The 20,966-nt window shown below is 39.6% G+C and overlaps 1 protein-coding gene across 9 annotated transcripts in view; it reads right to left on the minus strand.

Moving 5' to 3' along the window:
* The window catches only part of LOC116322598 (CUB and sushi domain-containing protein 3-like), a 228,863-nt gene that overhangs the window by 169,998 nt on the left and 37,899 nt on the right, over positions 1-20,966 (minus strand). For all 9 annotated transcript variants that reach the window (XR_005614833.1, XR_005614834.1, XM_039619520.1 and 6 more), the window contains 2 exons: positions 18,464-18,576; positions 43-237 (listed from right to left, as the gene is read on the minus strand). Coding sequence is in view for 6 of the 9 variants with exons in the window: in XM_039619520.1 (XP_039475454.1) it covers positions 43-237; positions 18,464-18,576 (308 nt within the window). In the remaining 3 variants the exon portion in view is untranslated. The remainder of the gene's footprint in view (positions 1-42; positions 238-18,463; positions 18,577-20,966) is intronic.

The raw sequence follows: 20,966 nt of genomic DNA on the forward strand, positions 1-20,966 counted from the left end.
ACATGCAATTAGTAACTCATTTCAAATAACAAATATCCTCACCTCTGCAGATTGGCACCGGGAAGTCCCACACTGACACGCCAGCTGCATTGGTGACACAGGTGAGGAGCGAATGCCCATCAAGGACATAACCTGTGACACATCGGTAGCGGATCTTGTCACCTACGTTGAACTGAGTTCCATTCAGTATGCCTTTGGGTGGAACTCCTGGGTTTCCACACGAGCTGCTTCTCAGCTCTGCAACATGGAAAAAAGAAAAAAGAGCATTGGTAAGAATACAAATATGCTGGTGTCACAGGGTTCCCTTAATTAGATGTGCATTAATAAACACAGTTAAAGGGACAATTCACCCTAGACTCAAATGTGAATAATTTTACAGTAGCACTACCTATCCATCTTTTGGAGATATTGCTATACCCTTTTCTTGAATACAGTGGAACAAATTGGCACTGTCCTTACGCAAAGTCCCTAAACAAAAGTGGAAGCATCTCATCACTTGCAGATGCATGCTTCGTTCTGAAATGTGATGCATTTGGCAGGTGTATGTTGGTGGAAAGGGAAAACTGTGTTCCTTTTAGGTTTTTATTTTATATTCCATTAGAGCCTCAAAGTAAAATTAGGAGTTGCACAACAAGCTAGATACTCCAGTAACAGCAAGCAAATACCAGCAAACTTTGTATGCAAATGCTACTCAGATGTTTACTTCTGGTTGATGAGGTGAATTTCATATGAGAATAGAATAAAATACATTGCCCAGGGTGTACTGCAGTCTTCTCTATCACTTCACATTAAATAACATGATTATATCTGAAAGTGGCAATCAAATAGTGGCATATTAAAAAACAACATTAGTACAATCTAAAAAAAAATAAGAAAAAGCAACACAATAAAAAAGTGGGACATAAAAGAAGGCATTGCAGCTTCACACTATAATATTCTTTGCTGTATGCTTTTGAATGGCTGCTTTGGTTTTTAGTAGGGATCATTTTCAAAAATTCATTATCACAGAAATCATCACAGCAGCGAGTTTGGAGTCTAAAATTCATAGTATTGACAAGTATTAACAAAAGCCCTTGACTGACAGAAAGAAAAGTCATATCTATATTACTCCATTAGTTCAGTCGTGTTCCCTGTTGGGTTCTCTGAAAAACACTAACAACATGGCAAAATCTACCACAAGCGGGTCTACAGTGCAGACTGTAACTATTACACCAGTGGCATATTTTCAAATTGTCAGGCACTATCCATGAGTGCAACAACACATACTTTTTCATGCACTGCCTCCAAACAGCAGTACTAAATGCAGATTAGCTCATTATTAGTTGTTAGTTAATTAGCTAATTACCTTGCTTTGCCTGTGAATACTAACTGTGTCAGCTGTCAATGCTTTATCTGCAAGATATGTTGTAAATCTGGCTCTAATGATGGCTGTGCATAGCTACTGCTATATATTGTTGGTGTACTTTGTATATGCTTGGTATCAGACCAGCTTCTCTGTGGAATAACAGTGTTGTTAAACATTACGGTAAAAGAAAATAAGTCATTGTAGGCATGGTGTCTTTGTAAAGATCAGTGTTTATTGGCTTTCCTGTTTTTCCTTGCACATTTTGTTAGGTGATTAACCTTTCATAGACAAATAGTGCATGTTTATCAAATTATTTTTATGACCACAATCTTTTACAAAAACAACCTTAACTAATGCAAAAACTCCAGTATATATCATCATTTTTAATTATCTTTTTCATATGGGTGCTGCCACCAGAGTGTTGGGACCATGCTAATATTCAGCTGTGGACAGTTTTTAATATTCAGCTGAACATGAGCCATAAACATATCTGCAAATCAAACAGATCCTCTGTGTGAATATTCTTCTTTAATCACTTGATCTCACTCTGACTAAGATACATTAGACCAAACTAAACGCAGTAAGACTCCACCGTGAGATGAAGGTGGTTATAGTAAAAGTAGAAAAAAATTCTCACATAATATTAAATATGACATGTAGCTATCAGTTACTTCTGAACTCCTACATTTTGAGTGCTGTGTTAATGGGATATCTCCTACACAGTCATTTTTATGAATGTAACCCAAGTTAAATTAAAACTCAGAATTTAAATGTTGTACCCTTCAAATAATCTCACACTGAGTGATCTAAGGCACTCAACTTGAAGAACAAATGATTTTTCTTTTTTATGTCCTGGATGGAAACATTGGGCTGAACCTCTGCAACTAATTGGCAAGAGGTCGCTAACCTGATTAGGTATAAAGGAGCATCTTAGACAGGCAGAGTTAGTCAGATGTAAAGATATACAGAGGTTTAGCCCCCCCCCCAAAAAAAACTGTCTGTAAATTATGTAAGAATTTCACAGTAATTTCTCTTAATGCAAAAATTGCAAAGACTGTGAACAGCTCATCATCCACAGTACATAATATCAAAAGATTCTGAGAATCTGCAGAAATCTCTGTGTGCAAGGCACAAGGCTGAAAATCAATATTGGATGCCCCTCATCGTCAGACCCTCAGGCAGCACTACATTAAAAACAGGCATGCTACTGTCATGAAAATCACTGCATGGGCTCAGGAACACTTTTAGAAACCATTTTCTGTGAACACAGTTCAATCCATGAATGCAGGTTAAAGCTCTGACATGCAAAGAAGAAGCCATATGTAAATATGATAAAGAAACACTGCTGTCTTTCTGGGCCAAAGATCATTGCAAATGCACTGTGAGGAAGTGGAAAACAGTTCTGTGGCCCCACAAAATGAAATATGAAATTCTTTTTTGGAAAACGCAGACATTACATCCTCCAGATTAAAGAGGAGAGGGGACAAGTTGTTAGCTGCTCATTATCAGTACTCAGTTCGAAAGCCTGCATCTCTGATGGTATGGGGGTGCATTGGTGCCTATGGAATTGGCAGCTTATACATCTAGCAAAGGCCCCATGAAAGTATATATATGTTATAGGGCAACATATGCTCCCATCCAGTTGATGTCTTTTTCAGGGAATGGCTTACATATTTCAGCAAGATGATTATAAACCTCATACTGCACCTATTACAACAGTTTGGCTTTACAGTAGATGAGCCTGGGTGCTAAACCAGCTGCCTTCCTTCCAGACCTTTCACTATCTGAAAACATTTGGTGTATCATGAAACAAAAAATATGGCAAAGAACACCCCAAAATGTTGGTCAATTGGAATTCTGTATGAGGCAAGAATGAGATAATATTCCTCTCCCAAAACCCAGCAGCCAGTCTCCTCAGTTGCCAGATGTTTATGGAGTGTTGTTAAAAGAAGACGGATAAACATGGCCGCTTACCAACTTCTTTCAGAACTTTTTTGAGACATGTTCCTGCCAACAATTTCAAAATGAGCTATTTTATTTCTTAAAATGTTAAATGTTACTTTTATTTGTTTTTTGTCCATAAAAGATGTGTTTATTAGGAAATCATTGCATTCTGTTTTTATTAGACAGCCTTACAACTGTAACTGTAAGTTCTTTTCAGACTTTCTGTTGTAGATTTGATGGCGCACTTAAGATCATTGTCCTGTTGCATGAGCCAGTTTCAGTGAAGCTGTAGCAGTTGGACAGATGGCCTCACATTTGACTCTAAAACACTTTGGTATACAGAGGAATTCATGGCAAACTCCTACGGCTACAGCTGCAGAAAAGCCCCGAATCACCACCTCTCCACCTCCATGCTTGGCAGTTTGTATGAGGTGTTTGTACATATTTTATTTATTTTTTTGTTGAGCATTGCATGATCTGACCTTTGAGTGATTTTCCCACAATGCTCTAGACCAGCAAGCTGCCAAAATGTCTGCTTTTATAGACATGATAGGTCTGGCTGCTACTTATCCTCTTAAGGCCTAAAGAAGCAAGAAGAGTGTACTTAGTTGTTTTTGTTGTTGTTGTTTTGGGGGTTTATTGTTCTAAATATTCAGTTTGCTAGCAAAATGAGTGTGACCTAAATTAATAACACCAAAATTGTACACATTTTGTGTCCTTTGGCAGTCTGAGCTTGTAGTCAATTGTAACAAGGACCAAATAACCTTTAAATAAATATATAAACATTGACTTTTAGTGACTGATAATGTAATAGCATATGATTCACATTATTTTTTTATATTCACATATGTCAGCCAACATTTCCTTGTCATCTTATCTCAACACCACTCCACTACTCTCATCAGAACAGAAAAAGACAAGTGGATCCAAACCTTGCCAATATAATGCCCCCCAAAGTAACACAGTGGTAAAATGTGTAGGTTTTTCTTCTGATGTTTTTTTTTCCCATTTGTTAAAAAATACATGACAGACACTGTAGTTGTACAATGTTTTTCAAAGACATACAGATTTTTATGGTAAAAAACAAAACAAAAACCCAGGGCAAAACTGCATTCACAACAACTACAATATTTGATCCACAGTTCTCATGTAGAAAGGGTTATAAGACTTCATTCAGCCCTATAGCTGAGCGTGGGAACTGATCACACAATCAAATAAAATTACTATTTTTGGTACGTACCATCTGTTTGGTAAACCCGAAATCAAATAGGCCTTTTTACACACTTATAACCTGAGTTATCAGATGGATATATGAATGGATAAACAGATGGAGAGGGATATAGAGCAGTGTATTAGAGACCCTGATGCTGAAGTCACATTTCTAATGTTAATTTCCAGGATTTTTAAAGTTTGGGTGTTTTTTAATCCAATCACTAATCCTCTTCTCCCCACAGGTTTTCATAAACACATCCCTCTGTAATGATGTATGGTATGTAATGAATGCAATATAAAATCTCATCTCCTTAATTCCCGGCTATTTATGTGTATGAGCAAAATAAAGTACAAATATAATGCACTGTTAATAAAGCATGCGTGACTTTTTTAATTATCTTGAGAAAATGCCATCTACCGCTGGTAAAATACTAATGCTTAAACAGATCTACTGCTACAATGACCATTTTAGGCTGACCTACCATACACTGTAGTTTTACTTATTGTATGAGGTTAAAAAAAAAAAATAATACTAAAAAAATGAATTACTTTCTAAAGAAGGCTCAAATAATTTCAGGTTAATGCCATTTTCTCTGAGACTGCTAAATGAAACATTTGGAGCAGACGCTTTTATTTGCATTCTCATATTGTGATGCCAACTTGAAACATTGTTTTCAACTGATGTAGTAGAAAGTCTAAAGGTCTCCATGTATAATGAGCCTTTCCATATATTTATGCATGCATGTTATTAATGCAGACACATGATTAATTCTAAGTGACACATTGTACAATGTCACTTAGATATATGATACAGTAATAAGATAATTTAAAATACTCTTCTTTCTTATGTAAACCTGAGGACAAAGACAGTAGAATATAAACTTGTCGCTTGTAGTAGCTTATTGTTGACCGATGCCTACATGCAAGGACAAAACAATCTCAGCCATTCATCTGTTGTTTTGAGTTTTTTTTCCTAGTTTCAAATTATTAAATATAGCTATGTACTGCAGGCTGCAATAAAAGTAGGCATCCCTGCATTGCACAGCATGATCCCGAGGAACAAACAGAAACTACGTCTCTGTGGGAGCTACAGACAGCCTGTGAAATTGAAATGTATTTGTTTGAAATATCAAATTTGTGGAGTTCAACAAAGTGTGACTAAGCACATCAAAGGCAATCTAAATATCTACAAACTCACCACAACAACCCTTTACAGTTTGACGCAGAGAATGTCAGATTTAAATTCAGCACACTGCTGAGCTGAAAATATTAGCATCCAAAAATAATCCGTACACGGCAAAAAAAAAAAAAAAAGGTAACCGGTCAGGGAGGCAGCTGTATGCACCAGATGTTATGTCAATGACAAACTATTCTTTTTCCTGCAAAGCCTTCCATCACATCACTACCTTGTGACTGGACATCGACATTGCTCGGATTGTCATATTCTTCGGAAAATACCAAAGGCACAGTGGGATTTAGCTATTTATCATTTATAGGCCAATTAAAAAAAATCTGCGTCAAGAGCCTGGCTGCTGAAACATGCTGCCAAGCATTCCTTGGATGACTTATTGCCACAGAAGTGTGCCAATGATGTTGAAAGAAAACAAGGTCAGCTGTTGAACAACCAGTGCATAGCATACTGTACTTTACACTGTGAGGTATGGGCCTAATTCTGCAGTCCACATGTGTGTGGAGATGGAGGGTGAGGTTTGGGTGACCACAACACTGTGATCTATATATATATATATATATATATATATATATATATCCAGTGTTGGGAAGGTTACTTTCAAAATGTATTCCACTACAGATTACAGAATACATGCTCCAAAATGTATTTTGTAACGTATTCCGTTGCTATCCTCAATCAGAGTAACGTATTCTGAATACTTTGGATTACTTAATATATTATCATGCTTTTTACAACTATACGAATGTACTATTGCTGTGTGATTTATTACTATTACTGAAGGCTACTCGCCATACCAATACCAACTAGATTTTTAAATCTTAATATAAAATGAGTAACAGTAGGGTGGACATTGTTTTGTTTGTCTCCTTATTTATGAATAAAGAGTCCTTTTGTGATCTGCGACATACTTTAATAACCATGCTTGGTTAGCCGGAAGCACCAACCCCTTTTCACCTTTAGCACTCATGTCCATGTTCTTTACAGATAGTGCCACCTTGTGGTATGGCATGAAACTACATTAACTTACAGCAACAGCTGCTTATCATTACATCCTCCTTTTTTTTTTTTTTTTTAATATAGATATATATAAACACATCACCAAAACATATGCGAGTCAAACAACAAACATTAAACAACATTTCAAATGGCACAAACATAACCTTTGCTTTGTCTGTTTTGGAATGTTATTATTTCTTTTCTTCTTTTTTTGGATTATTATTATTACAAGTCCAGTCTGTCAGGTTTCCTGATCTCTCGCGCAGACCTCCTGAGCACAGGCTTGCTTGAATTGTCCATTCCAGTGCCGCTCTGGTCACATGGAGATGTGGTTGCATCCTTACTTCGGATCTCAGTGACTTCTGAAGAAGCGTGTGGTATTTTCAAAAGGCTTCGCCGATTGCGACGAATGATTTGTCCATCTTCAGTCCTTACATTGAATGACCTTGGAGCCACTTCTTCAAGAACGGTAGCCTTGGTGCTCCAACCATTTTGATCCTCAATCCTGACTGTGTCCTCAACTGCTAATGGTCGAAGTTGCTTGGCTCTTCTGTCATAAAATGACTTTTGCTTCATCTTTAAGTGTCGAAGCCTCTGACATACTTTTGAATGCGTTGTGGGCTTGACGCAGCTTGGCAGTGTGGTGCGCAGCTTTCTATTCATCAGTAGCTCAGCAGGCGATAAACCACACTCAACTGGTGATGCTCTGTAACTGAGTAAGGCGAGGTATGGATCTGAGTCACTATCAGCGGCTTTCTTTAATAGCTGTTTGAGAATTTGAACTCCTTTCTCTGCCTTACCATTTGACTGTGGATACAGAGGACTAGATGTCACATGCTTGAAGTCATACTGCTCTGCAAACTTCTGCCACTCCTTGCTGCTGAAACATGGCCCATTGTCACTCATCACTATGTATGGGATACCGTGTCTGGCAAAGATGGATTTTACATGTGTTATGACACACGCCGATGACAAGTTTGAAAGCAGTGCCATTTCAGGAAAGTTAGAGTGGTAGTCAATGACCACTAAATAGTCTTTGCCTTTAACATGAAATAAATCCATCCCTACTTTGTACCATGGTGCTGTTGGTGTTTCATCAACAACCATAGATTCTTTGGTCTGTTTGTTGCGGTACTTCTGACATCTCTCACACCTTTTTATCATGTTCTCAATGTCTCTGTTCATCCCAGGCCAAAAGACTGTCTCTCGTGCCCTTCATTTGCATTTCTCAATTCCGAGATGCCCTTCATGTATTCTGGTAAGCATCTCTGGCCTCATTTTCTGTGGAATGACGATTTTGTCTTGTTTCAATAGCATGCCCCTGACTACACTCAGTTCCCCTCTAATGTGGTAGAAGAGTGGACACAAACCAACAGACCATCCACTTGACATGCTTTTCATAACATGTTGCAGTTCTATGTCTTGTGCAGTCTCATCAGCTATTTGCTTGGATTTCATGTCTGACACAGGCAGTGCGGTAAAGACCATGTTTATGTGAGTTTGAATGTCTTCTTCTGTTGTACTCACCATGCCCCCTGTGGGTGCTCTTGAGAGCGCATCTGCAATTATCTTGTGTTTTCCTGGTGTGTAAACTAGCTGACAGTCATATCTCTGCATTCTCATCATCAGACGCTGAATTCTGGGCGTCATTTCATTTAGGTTCTTCTTGATGATGGACACTAGTGGGCGATGATCTGTTTCTGCAGTGAAAGAGGGTAAGCCATATACGAAGCCGTGGAACCTCTCTAGGCCAAAAACCAATCCCAGGCATTCTTTCTCAATTTGAGCGTAGCGACACTCACTCTCCGTCATGGACCTGGATGCGTAGGCTATAGGTTTCCAGTGCTCACCTTCAGCTTGCAGAAGTACTGCACCAATTCCATCTTTTGAGGCATCAGTTGACAGTTTGATCCTCTTTGAAGAGTCATAGAATGCCAATACAGGTGCAGTTGTCAGCGTTCTTTTGAGATGTGCCCACTCACTTTCATGGTTGGCTGTCCACTCGAACTCGTGCTCTTTATGGAGGAGTTCACGAATACAGGATGTGTTTGCTGCCAGGTTAGGAATGAATTTGCCAATGAAGTTCACCATTCCCATTATGCGTAGCACTCCTGTCTTGTCAGTGGGTCTTGGCATGTCCAGTATTGCCTTGACTTTATCTTGGTCTGGCTGAACACCTTGTGCAGAGAGCTTGTCTCCAAGAAACACAATTTCTTGCACTCCGAACTGGCATTTGCTCTTGTTGAGCTCCATACTTTCGTACTCGCTCAAACACTCTGATTAGTCGTTCTTTGTGCTCTTGCATTGTCGAGCCCCAGATGATTATGTCATCCACATAAACTCGGACACCTTCCAGTCCTTCTATTATGTGCTCCATTGCCCTGTGGAATATTTCAGATGCAGATATTATTCCAAAAGGTAGTCTCAGGAAGCAGTATCTGCCAAATGGTGTGTTAAAGGTGCAGTATTTGGTGCTGCTTTCATCCAGCTTTAACTGCCAGAAACCTTGTGAAGCATCAAGTTTCGTGAAGTACCTGGCACCTGCCATTTCACAGGTAATCTCCTCCCTCTTAGGTATTTGGTAATGCTCCCGTCTGATGTTTTCGTTTAGATCCTTCGGATCCATGCATATTCTCAGGTCACCACTCTTTTTCTTTACACATACCATGGAGTTGACCCAGTCGGTTGGCTCTTCAACCTTTCTTATCACTCCCAGGGCTGTCATTCTGTCCAATTCCTTCTTCAACTTATCTTTCAGTGGCACAGGAACTCTTCTGGCAGCATGCACAACTGGCTTTGCATTTTCCTTCAGTGCGATTTTGTATGTGAAGGGTAAGGTGCCCAGTCCTTTAAAAACATCTGCAAAGCTCTGAACTATGTCGCCTACAGAGTCAGGTGGTGAGTTCACATCTGTGTTGATGTAATACACGCGTCTCACCAATCCAAGATCTTCACAGGCTTTGTCACCAAGCAGTGACTCATGTGCTTCAGCAACGACAGAGAAGCATAGGTGGTGCACTTTATCCTTTACAGTCACTTTTAGTCTGCATGTGCCAAAACTCTCAATCTCCTGTCCATTATAGTCTTTCAGGGACGATTTTGCTTTTTGCATTTTGGGCTTTTCTTTCATTTCTTTGATGTCAGATAAACTGATCAGATTTGCTTTAGCACCAGTGTCTAGTCTCAATGTGACCAACGTCCCATTAATTGCCAGTGGCACTGTCCATTTGTCTTCCACTATGGCATTTATCCTTGTGTCTGGCTCAGTTTCACAGTTAACCAGACCAACAAAAAATGTGTTGCTGAGATCAGCATCTTCAACCGTGTTTATTGATCGTTTTGTCTTGTCCTCTTTACCTTTTGAGAAGCATTGCTTGGCAAAGTGGTTCTTTCCGTGGCAGGCGGAGCATATTTTACCATAGGCTGGACACTTCTTGGGCATGTGCTTCAGGCCACAGCGCTTGCAGTCCAACATTCTGCTGTCAGATCGCGGCAGCATGCGTTTTCCCCTCTGAATGGAAACTGCTCCCACAGTGGCACCGATCGCAGTGTCACCCGTTTCACTGAAAGTCTTAACATGCTGCTGTGACAACTCACATGCTTGACAAATCCGTATAGCTCCCTCTAGCGTCAGGTCGGTTTCTCTCAGCAGCCGTTCCCTGACTTTTCTGTCCACCACGCCAAAAACAATCTGGTCGCGGATCATCGATTCACGTAGCGTAGCAAAGTTGCAAGTCCGCGCTTTGAGTTTCAGGTCCGTCAAAAAGCTGTCAAATGACTCGCATGACTGCTGAATCCTCGAGCGAAAAACGTATCTCTCATAAGTCTCATTCTTCTTAGGAGGGCATCAAACTTTCCCATTACAACGTCAAACTTGTCTTTATCACCCGGCTCATCGTATACAAATGTGTTGTACACTTCAATAGCTTGGGGTCCTGCCACTGTAAGCAGTAACGCTAACTTTGTTATATCCGGCTTGCTCTCAAATCCCACGGCCACAATATATAGCTGGAATTGCTGCTTGAAGGCACGCCAATTACTGTCGACGTTTCCCCTCAGCTTCAAACTCTCCGGCGGCTTGATAGAATCCATTATCGTCGTCCACGATGCACCTCAGCCCAGATTTAGTTTTACTCCTGTTACCATGTTTTGTTTGTCTCCTTATTTATGAATAAAGAGTCCTTTTGTGATCTGCGACATACTTTAATAACCATGCTTGGTTAGCCGGAAGCACCAACCCCTTTTCACCTTTAGCACTCATGTCCATGTTCTTTACAGATAGTGCCACCTTGTGGTATGGCATGAAACTACATTAACTTACAGCAACAGCTGCTTATCATTACAGACATTAGGCTGCACTTTTTGCAATGATCTCGTATAGAAAACTATTCCACACGTATATAAAACAGGTCCACGACTCCGAGCCATAGTAAAGGGAACACTGGCTAATACGACAGGCTCGTAGCCAAAAACTAGCTTTACTTTGTTGTCTGGGTCAACTTTGCTAGCGAGAGACAGAGAGAGGCGTTGTAATAAGAGGCTGCTAACAATAATGTTAAAAAATATTTCGTCACGTCATTATACGGGCTGCAAGTAGAGGTGACATGGTCTGCGAGATTGAGACACCTGCATTAGATCCTCTTAATGCATGTTTTGTTTGGGTTTCCATCAGCGTGGAATTAGCAAAAATAGAGAGGAGACAGCCTAACACATGAAACAGGAAAAGACCGCCATGTAATTTATCTCAACAAAGTAACTGTATTCTGAATACCACCTTTTTAAACAGTAACTGTAACGGAATACAGTTATATATCTATATATTTATATATATATCTATATATATAGATAGATAGATATATTAATTTTAAAAAAAGGAATCCCCCGCTCACCCCTGTGGGCAGTCTATCCTTCAAGCTCGGGTTCTCTACCAGAGGGTCCTGCGCAGTATCTTCGCTGTTCCTAGGACTGCGCTCTTCTGGACAGAGATCTCCTATGTTGTTCCTGGGATCTGCTGGAGCCACTCGCCTAGTTTGGGAGCCACCGCACCTAGTACTCCGATTACCACCGGGACCACTGTTGCCTTCACTGTCCACATTTTCTCAAGCTCTTCTCTGAGACCTTGGTATTTCTCGAGCTTCTCATGTTCCTTCTTTCTGATGTTGCTGTCATTGGAAACCACTACATCTATCACTACGGCTGTCTTATTCTGTTTGTCTACCACCACTATGTCCAGTTGGTTAGCCACCACCATTTTGTCCGTCTGTATCTGGAAGTCTTAGCTCGGTCATTCTCCACCAGCCTGGGGGGCGTCTCCCATTTTGACCTTGGGACTTCCAGGCTGTATTCGGCACAGATGTTTCTGTATACTATGCCGGCCACTTTGTTATGGCGTTCCATGTATGCCTTGCCTGCTAGCATCTTACACCCTGCTGTTATGTGCTGGATTGTCTCAGGGGCATCTTTACACAGCCCCCACCTGGGGTCTTGCCTGGTGTGATAGACCCCAGCCTCTATGGATCTTGTGCTCAGAGCTTGTTCCTGTGCTGCCATGATTAGTGCCTCTGTGCTCTCTTTCACTCCGGCTATGTCCAGCCACTGGTAGGATTTCTGGATATCAGCCACCTCCGCTATCTGCCGGTGGTATATGTATACATATATATATATAATACCCCTCATTCCCTAATATAACAACTGTATTATACACAGGCATATTAGAAAAAAAAGTAGAATTTTTATATATTTCAAGCTTTTCTCTCTAGAAGTTTAATATTTAAATCTACTAATATAATACATGAGGTCAGACAGGAGACAGTTTTCATTGAAAAAAAGGTCTATAAAAAGAGTTTGACACTTATTTCAGTAAAACAGGAAAACATAGAGGGAAATGCAGAGCACTAATGTAACAGAGGTTTGCATCTTTTGGCATTTTTGCCCTTCCTCTTTCCTTCTTGCTTGGCAGGTCGCTCTTCAGCAATATCTGTCTCCCAATATACCCAGTATCTCTCCATCATACATGTCCAAATGAGCTTAATCTTCTTATTTTCACTTTGTGCATGACCCATCCTTTGTGAGCTGATATACTCATTCCTAGGCCTGTCTACCCTTGTCATTCCCAATGCAAATCCCAAGGAAAATCTTAGCAATCTTTAATTCACATTCCTCCAGATCTGCCCCGCCCCCCCCATCGCCGCTTTTTGCCAGTGGCATCATCCCCAACCCACATGTCGAAGCACTATTATCTTGCAAACCTTTACTTTTCTAAACTGTTTTTCACTCTGGAAAATGCTAAAAGAATTAGGCTGGAACATTGTCCCAAGTTGCTGTTTCTCACCGTCTCACCGTGGTGCTAGTTAAGGCAGGGCACATCGTTCACTGTGAATTCATTTGAGAATTACTTGTAATATATTCACATGGGTACAATTAGAAATCAAGCAGACTTTGTGCTAGGGAGCTGGCTGGTTAAATGTCCATGTGTCCAGATTGCTTCAGGCATTTGGATTCTGAAATGCACCTGCATCAACTATATCTAGAAAAGTTGAGAGATGCAGCGCATGTGTGAAAGTGACTCGAGTGTGACCGTCTAAAATGCAAAATAAGCAGTGCTGAACTAAAGTTTGCCTATTACTCCTTGTGATGCAAACTTTTTGTGCCAACTCAGTAATTATTTACAAGAATATATCAACTTGCGTCCTTTGATTCGTGGGCTCCAAACCATACCCAAAAGCAGATTGTACCCTGTGAACCTCAGTTTGTGCCTGAACAGAGCCAATTTTAATTTCAGCTGCCAGATGTTGCTGGGACATTGGACAGACCGCACTCAGCCAAATAAAAATGTGATGAAATTATTTTTCAGGATGACATTACATTTTATAAGAAATGTAACTCTCCTCAATAACTTCTCATGGACTTGTACTGATTTCTTTTGCAAGGATATGTTTTTTCAAGCATTTTTAAGCTTTAGATAAAGTATTAAACTTAAAAAATTGAAAATATAGATGTTTATTCAGGGCTCAATGTTGCTAAAGGATCTGATTTATAGATTCACAGGTCTGATGCCCATTCTCTGTTAGAGCAAAAATAAAAACAAAACAAAAAAACACGACAGACTAATATACCATTGAAACTCGCTTAGGGTAAATTTCAGGCAAACTAATCCAGACTTCTTCTTAAGAGAACTACAGAGTGAAACAAAGGACTATTTCTCGAAAGTAAATGTTTTGAAAAAGTAACCCCAGGTCACTAATTAAAAAGTAATAGATGCATCCCCACTATAATTATACACGCACTGACTCACTGCCCTTCGGTGTATGGAAAGTCATAACTAATGTGTCAGACAGACGTAGCCCTTGAATGAATTCACAGGACACATTGTAGATATTTAAAGCTGTTGCTTTAGATAAGGTCTTTTATCATATGAAGGGGAAAAAGTACTAAAACCTGCTCGCTATGTAACCACAAGGAAATTTTTAGGAAAAGAAAGTAGTACTTTGAATAAGAGCCCGCACGTAACATTGAATCAGGGTTTCAGATTTTATGAGGATTTAAAGAACCCCCTAAAGATATTAAGTGTGTGAGATGCAGTGTTAGCCTTGAGCTAACAAGTGGTGCTGTCTGGAGGGCCTTAAATAAACTGTTGATAGAACCGAACCTTGTGAAAACAGCTGCTCCTCAACACTAGGGGCTTGTGCTAAACATGAAAACCTGTGCAGACTTGACTTTTGGTGGAACAGTGAATGCAAATTCACCTTACAAACTGAGGTCTTTTAGCCTAACAAAGCATTGCCCAATGTGCAAAATAAAGTCTGAATTATCTGTAAAGTCTAAGGAAAAAGGGGAAATTATTTCTTCTTTACAATAATATTAACAGAATATGTAAAATGTATTTCAAAACAAAGAAAAACGACAAAAGACCAGGACATCCTCACAGCAAACACTCCTGTTCAGTTTTTGCTTAAAATTCACATAAAGACAATGGGAGGGCGACTGGCTTGCATTATCCTCATCACAGTGGTAACGAGTGAGTTATGTGAAATAGCAAATGAGGTAGTTGGGCGCGAGATTTCTCTTGGGCTGTGCTATTTTTTTCCCTGTATATCTAATGACTGTGTAGCCCTTTGAAGAAGATGGAAGTTTGACGGAGTGGCAGTGTTTGTGAGCACACATGCAGCATACTTCCCCCACAGGAGCCGCCTGGGTAGATTGCCTGTGAGCAGGCTGCCGAGCTGAGCTGTTTTATGCAGGCGTGGAAAAGAGCACTGACTAAAGCCATGTTGGATCACAGAGCAAATAACACATCGACATGCACAAACATACAAACATGTATGTCCAACTCGGTGAAAAATCTGGATTGCTACACACATGAAACACAAATGAAATGATTCGGGGGGACAAGATGAAATTGCATTGTATGGGTCAGCTGTCCTTCAAAGAGTCCTCAGACAACAGTGGTGGATGAAATGCCAGTGGGACAGATTTAAGACAAGCACACAAATGTTTTTTTTGTTTTGTTGAAAACACACTGCCTGCAACAAAGGGCAAGCAGATACCTTTGCTACCAGCATGTGTACAATGCACTGCTGTATCTCTAAAGCACTAGTGGCCATTGTTTAGCAGTGTTGTAGAAAAAGCCCATATCTCCACTCCCTTATAAATGCAGCATGATCCTTCCAGGCCATGAGTAAGCATTAAGGTCACTGACAGAATTGTGGTAGTGCAAGAAAGTAGGCACGGCAAATAAAAAAAATAAAATAAAAAATAAAACCACTGGTTGCTCGAGAATGTTTGATGGATTGTTGTGCATTATAGGAAACTATATAAACGACTGACAGCATCTCCATCTGGTCGTGTCCTTCGTTGTGTCCTTAAAATGCATGTAGATTCAGTTCCACTTAATTGCAATAATGATTCTATCATAACACATTTTAAAACATAAGAATGAGCAGCACATACATATTCATGTGCGAGATGTGGATAACCACAGCAATATAACAAGGAACAATGGTACTGTGACAGTTACTCAGATTTGAAAATGAATACATTATAGAGGAGTACACTGAACATTTTTTTTAACTGTAAATGTAGCACTCATAAGAATCTCTGACTGGAAAAACTACTACTCCACCAAGAGTAGTTTTGGAGTAGTAGGTTCAAAGGCAATGCACAGGCCACCACATGTCACTCAAGTCTTCCTAGATTGCGTGTTGCCCAATGAACAAAAAGTAGATCAGTAAACATCCAAATGAAGCCCAAATGAGGCAGAGGAGGCGGAAGAGTGCACCTCAAGGGTATGATGTTAAGTCACAGATGAGTGCATCAAAACAGCGCCACATGGCCGTAAACTCACAGCAATTAGGTTTAGGCATGTAAACCAAGTGCTTAGCGTTAGGTTAAAGGCTTGGAATGAATTTTTGTTTCAAAGGTTTGACAACCAGGTGAAGGATAGAATGACCGGACCAGGATTCGTTTTCATACTAACTGGTGTGTCTCAAATCGTGCTCTCAGTTACACACTTTAAAACACTTTAAGCAGGTAATTAAAAAAAAACACTGATATTTTTGAGAATCAGCATTGCCACAATGAGCCATTAAAGAATGAGTGATAGGCCTAACAAACTCAATGTTACACTACATGTTACAGTGAAACATAGAGTGTAAAATTTTCAAACGAAACATTTTCCTGATTAATGTACTAGCTAAGAAATGAAATAAACCGCTTTGATATTATATTGCCTATTGTACATGTTTGCAAGTATTCTCAACTGTAGTTTTTACTACAGTGCTGCTAAGAAAACAGGAATAAAGCTGTGCCTTATGTGTAACGATGTGTTAAATATCCCCATCAGCATGAAATTGTGTTGGAGAGTAAACACGCAGAAACTGGAAGAGTGAAATACAACCAAACCACCCAGGAAAGAGAAAGAGAGACACAAAAAAAATTGATGCAGGAAAGGAAATGCAGTCAAGCTCAGGAAAAGAGAGGTAGAAAGAGTAAAGATGGAGAAAGTCTCAGTGGCAGATGGACAGGGGAAAGGACCTTGACTGGCTAGGTCTGGGGCAGGTGGGAAGATGAAGATAGAGGGTCTCAAGGACGGGGTCAGCCTGTTAGTGAACGATTCAAGCAGAAAGTAAGAAAAAAGGGTGTAGAAAAGTGCAGAAAAGCTAAAGAAACAAATGTAACACAAGTTTTAAAAAAAGAAGTCAGGATGCTGAGTAAAATGTAATTTAAAACACAATGTGGTGATTTGAAAATCTCATGAACCCAATTTATCCAAAACTGGACATAAGCATATTGTTTATATAGCTATTTAAATAACTGTTTAAACTTAGACCTTTACAATTTCATGAAAAATATTAGCTCATTTTGAATTTTATGGCAGCAACCTGGGTCAAAAAAGTTGGGATGGGGACAACAAGGAGATGGAAAAGTAAGTGGTACTAAAAAGGAGACAGCTGGAGTAACTAATTAGGTTACCTGGCAACAGTCCAGTTATGGGATAATAAAAGAGAGGCAGAGTTACTCATTAAAATGGACAGAGTTTAATCAATCTGCAAAAAATAATAATCATTTTAAAAATCTATAAATGGTGAAATAAATTCAGAATAATGTTCCTCTGTGTAAAATTGTGAAGACTTTAAAGATCACATCATCTAAAGTGCATAATATTACCAAATGATTCAAAGAATCTGGAGAAATCTCTGTGTGCAGGGGACAAGGCTGGAAATCGGTGTAGAAAACACATGATTTTCGGGTTCTTGGGCACCATTGCACTAAAAACAGGCACGATTCTGTCATGGAAATCAGTGAATAGGCTCAGAAACACTTCCAGAAATCACTGTCTGTGACGTCTGTGACACTGGTGTGACATCCACGAATGCAGGTTACAGCTTTAACATGCAAAGAAAAAGCCATATGTGAACATAATCAAGAAATGTTGCTGTCTTTCTGGACCAAAGCTCATTTAAAATGGACTATTTGAAATTCATTTTAGAAAACACAAACATCATGTCCTCCAGACTAAAGAGGTAAACATGGCTGTGTCCCAACTTCTTTAAGAAATGGTGCTGACATCAATTTCAAATTACAGAATTATATTTTACACAGCATCTCAACTTTTTTCGAATTGGCTGTACAGATAGGTCGTGGGGACTAGGCAAGCAAACAAGTTCATACTCAAGGAGGGAAGGAAAGGAAAACGTTAAGACAAAACGGAAAGTAAGAACGGAAAAAGAACGAGACACAGAGATGGATGAGTGAATGCTTTCACCTGAAAGAGCAGACGGGGAAAAGAGCAGGAATGAACAAGATGGTCACAGAAGGATTGCTCATATTTAGACAGCTCCCTGCTGCACTCAGCTCTGCTCCAACACAGATAACTCAGTGCATCCATTAGTTCAACTAATTCCCATCGCCATCTGCCAAGCAATTTCAGATCCACCTCTGGAGTCGCAGGAAAGGTTCTGGACTTTGGGGGAGGGATGTTGGATTTGGAAAATATTGGATTAATTTGCTTAATTGAAGGGCCTAATGTTTCCATAACTCAACAGTGGAAGCCCTAAAGGAAATCAGTTGTCATAAGTGTGATCACAGGTCCCTTCTCGTAAGAATAAATGTTGTCTCCTTCTCCTGGCAGAAGGATTTTTCTTCTAAATGAAGACAGCTACTTCATCATAGTTTCTAACACTGCATATTACACATTAATACACACTTTTTGTGTCATACTACATATGAAAGAATGACAGGAAGAGACAAAGAGCAGAAAATTATGCTGTCCTTACCTTCATAAGCTGCCTTAAATCCATGAGCGCTTACTGCAAAGTCACTGGTAAGCCTCAGGGAAAAAATAGAGCCAGAACTGGTAACAGGTGGAGGGATGGTAAATCCTGTTAACCTGCAGAATAGGAAAAAGAGACCTCAGTACTGAATGCATGACTGAATTCATAACATTTCCACATCCTTTACACCAGCATGAAATAAGATGCCCCCTGAAAAAAGAAACCTCACTTTCAAACATGGAACATAGGAAATGAGATTTTTCTTTTTTTTTTTTATGAACTTGAACTATGTGATGGCATCCACAAAAACCTGTCATATGTTATATAATTCTGTATATTTATTTATTTTTAGTAAATACAAAGAGGATGCACTTTTTTATTCCACAAGCTAAAATAAGACAAGTTCAAGAGAAACTCAGACCTCCAGTAATGGAGGCCAGCATCCCCTGTGAATACTCCTGAAACCAATTATGCTTTTGTTTCCCCTTTGAAAAATTAACAATTCTAAACAGACAACTTAAAAACTTGTGAGGCTGAAATTGAACATATTAAATATATGCTTGTTTGTTTTTTTATTTAAATCAGCTAGGCTACCTGTGAAGGTAAATTAGTGTAATTTAAATTTTTCCGTTGAGAGATGTGTGCAACAAAATCCAACAACTTCACACACAGTTAAACTTGTTACATATAACGACTATTTAAAAGTCCTCACAGCAGCAGTGACTTTGTGTGCCATAGCATTTTGGGTCTAATAAAACAGAACAGCTCTGAGAATTGTGATGCAATTTGTCCAGCAGTAATATACTCAGTACTATACAATCAAAACCCAAGCGGGAACCTTCCCTATTGTTGGTTGGCCTGTGAGGGCTGGCAGCTGCATTGTAACAGACTGCTTCATTACTGCATTTCAAATTAGGTGCAGACCCAAACAAATCCATTTACTTTCACGACGTCGTAAACAAGATGTGTTGCTGACCATTCCTCAGCGGCAGTTGCTGATGTTCTATCGACCTTCCACTGCTGTAAGCCAGGCAACGAAGCATGAACTAAAGTTGTGCATGAAACAAAATGTCTCCCTTTCTATTGCCCTCTCGTTTTCTCACTTTTTCTTTTTTATTACACATTTTTGGAGCCATATGTGTGACCAAATCTCTATTTGACAATAAGCCAGGTAAATAATGAGGTAAATAATGTCTGCAGCAGGCCAAATGTGCAAAAACAGAAACTTCCCAAGTGACAGTAATGAAGAAGGTGCTGTATTTACAACTTCAATAGAGTTTACAATTACAGCACTGTGAACTGTGCAGTAAATAATCACCCTTTTTTGCAGGCACAGCCCAGCATGGCAAGATATTGCTTAACATCAGCTGCTGCATGACATAACTGAAAGAAAAGTTAAAGGGGGATCTTTGTAGAAGCTTAACAAAAAAAAAAGATCATTGTACATAATTTGCCTGGTGGCTCAATTAAAAGCAAATAAAAGGTTGCACAATCAAAACACCTCGTTGGCGTCTTTAAAAATAACTAGAAAAACACAAGAGACAGGTAACACACTGAAACTATATTTACCACTTTTCATTATCTTACTTATTAATGTTTTTGACCACTGACATTTACTGAAATGTCTCAACTGGTTACAACCTAGATAATAAGGGGAATGTCACTCAAAGCCTACTCAGCGCCCACACCGTACCGAGTGGAGAAAAAGGAGGAAGGAAAACTATACGAGTCTCTGCACAGAAAGAAAAAAAGTGCACCAAAATTCTTACAGATGTGGAGTGGAAACAAATCTCATGATATAGCTGACATTAGAATGTCACGCATGGAGGCATCGGTTTGACATGACTTTGGCTCTGTGCTATCAAGCACAAAAGTCACATTGAAAAGACAAGTGTGTAAACCTGGCCTTTACCTTCGGTCCCGCCACTGGCCGCTGCGGCATTTAGCAAACGAATCCTCAGCCTTTCTTTTGCAAAACAATTCTTTCTTTGCCATTTCAACAGGAAGACGGGGGTTGGAAGGGTCTACGGTGCCATTTTGTGTAATAGTTACATGCTTTCAGTGAATTACAGTTTGATGTCAAGCTGAGCACTCTTTAAAATTGCTCTCCTTACCCCATGTCTAGGGAGGAGGATGCATGGGGGAACTAATTATTGGCTGAGCAGAACAGACAAGAACAGAACAATCAGTGGCTTCAGAGTGCATGCTCACACAGATATTGATGGCACTCACCAGCTTGAGTGCAATGCAGTTACACAATGACACTAAAAAGCCTTGACCTGAAATGGTTACTGGTGAAGTGGAGCAAATGAACACTGAACTATTATATCCACAAATAAATAACTCAACAAAGTATTTTTTTCTTTCACCAATGACTATAAAAACTGAGTGTAGAAAGAAGAGGAAAAAGTGCTGCTATGGCAACATGATATACGTGATATAGAGAAATTAGGAGAGAGACAAAAAAAATGATGCAGTATACCAACATAGACACGGCGGTTAGAGG

This window comes from Oreochromis aureus, linkage group 11, assembly GCF_013358895.1.
Source record: "Oreochromis aureus strain Israel breed Guangdong linkage group 11, ZZ_aureus, whole genome shotgun sequence".
Taxonomy (NCBI): Eukaryota; Metazoa; Chordata; class Actinopteri; order Cichliformes; family Cichlidae; genus Oreochromis; species Oreochromis aureus.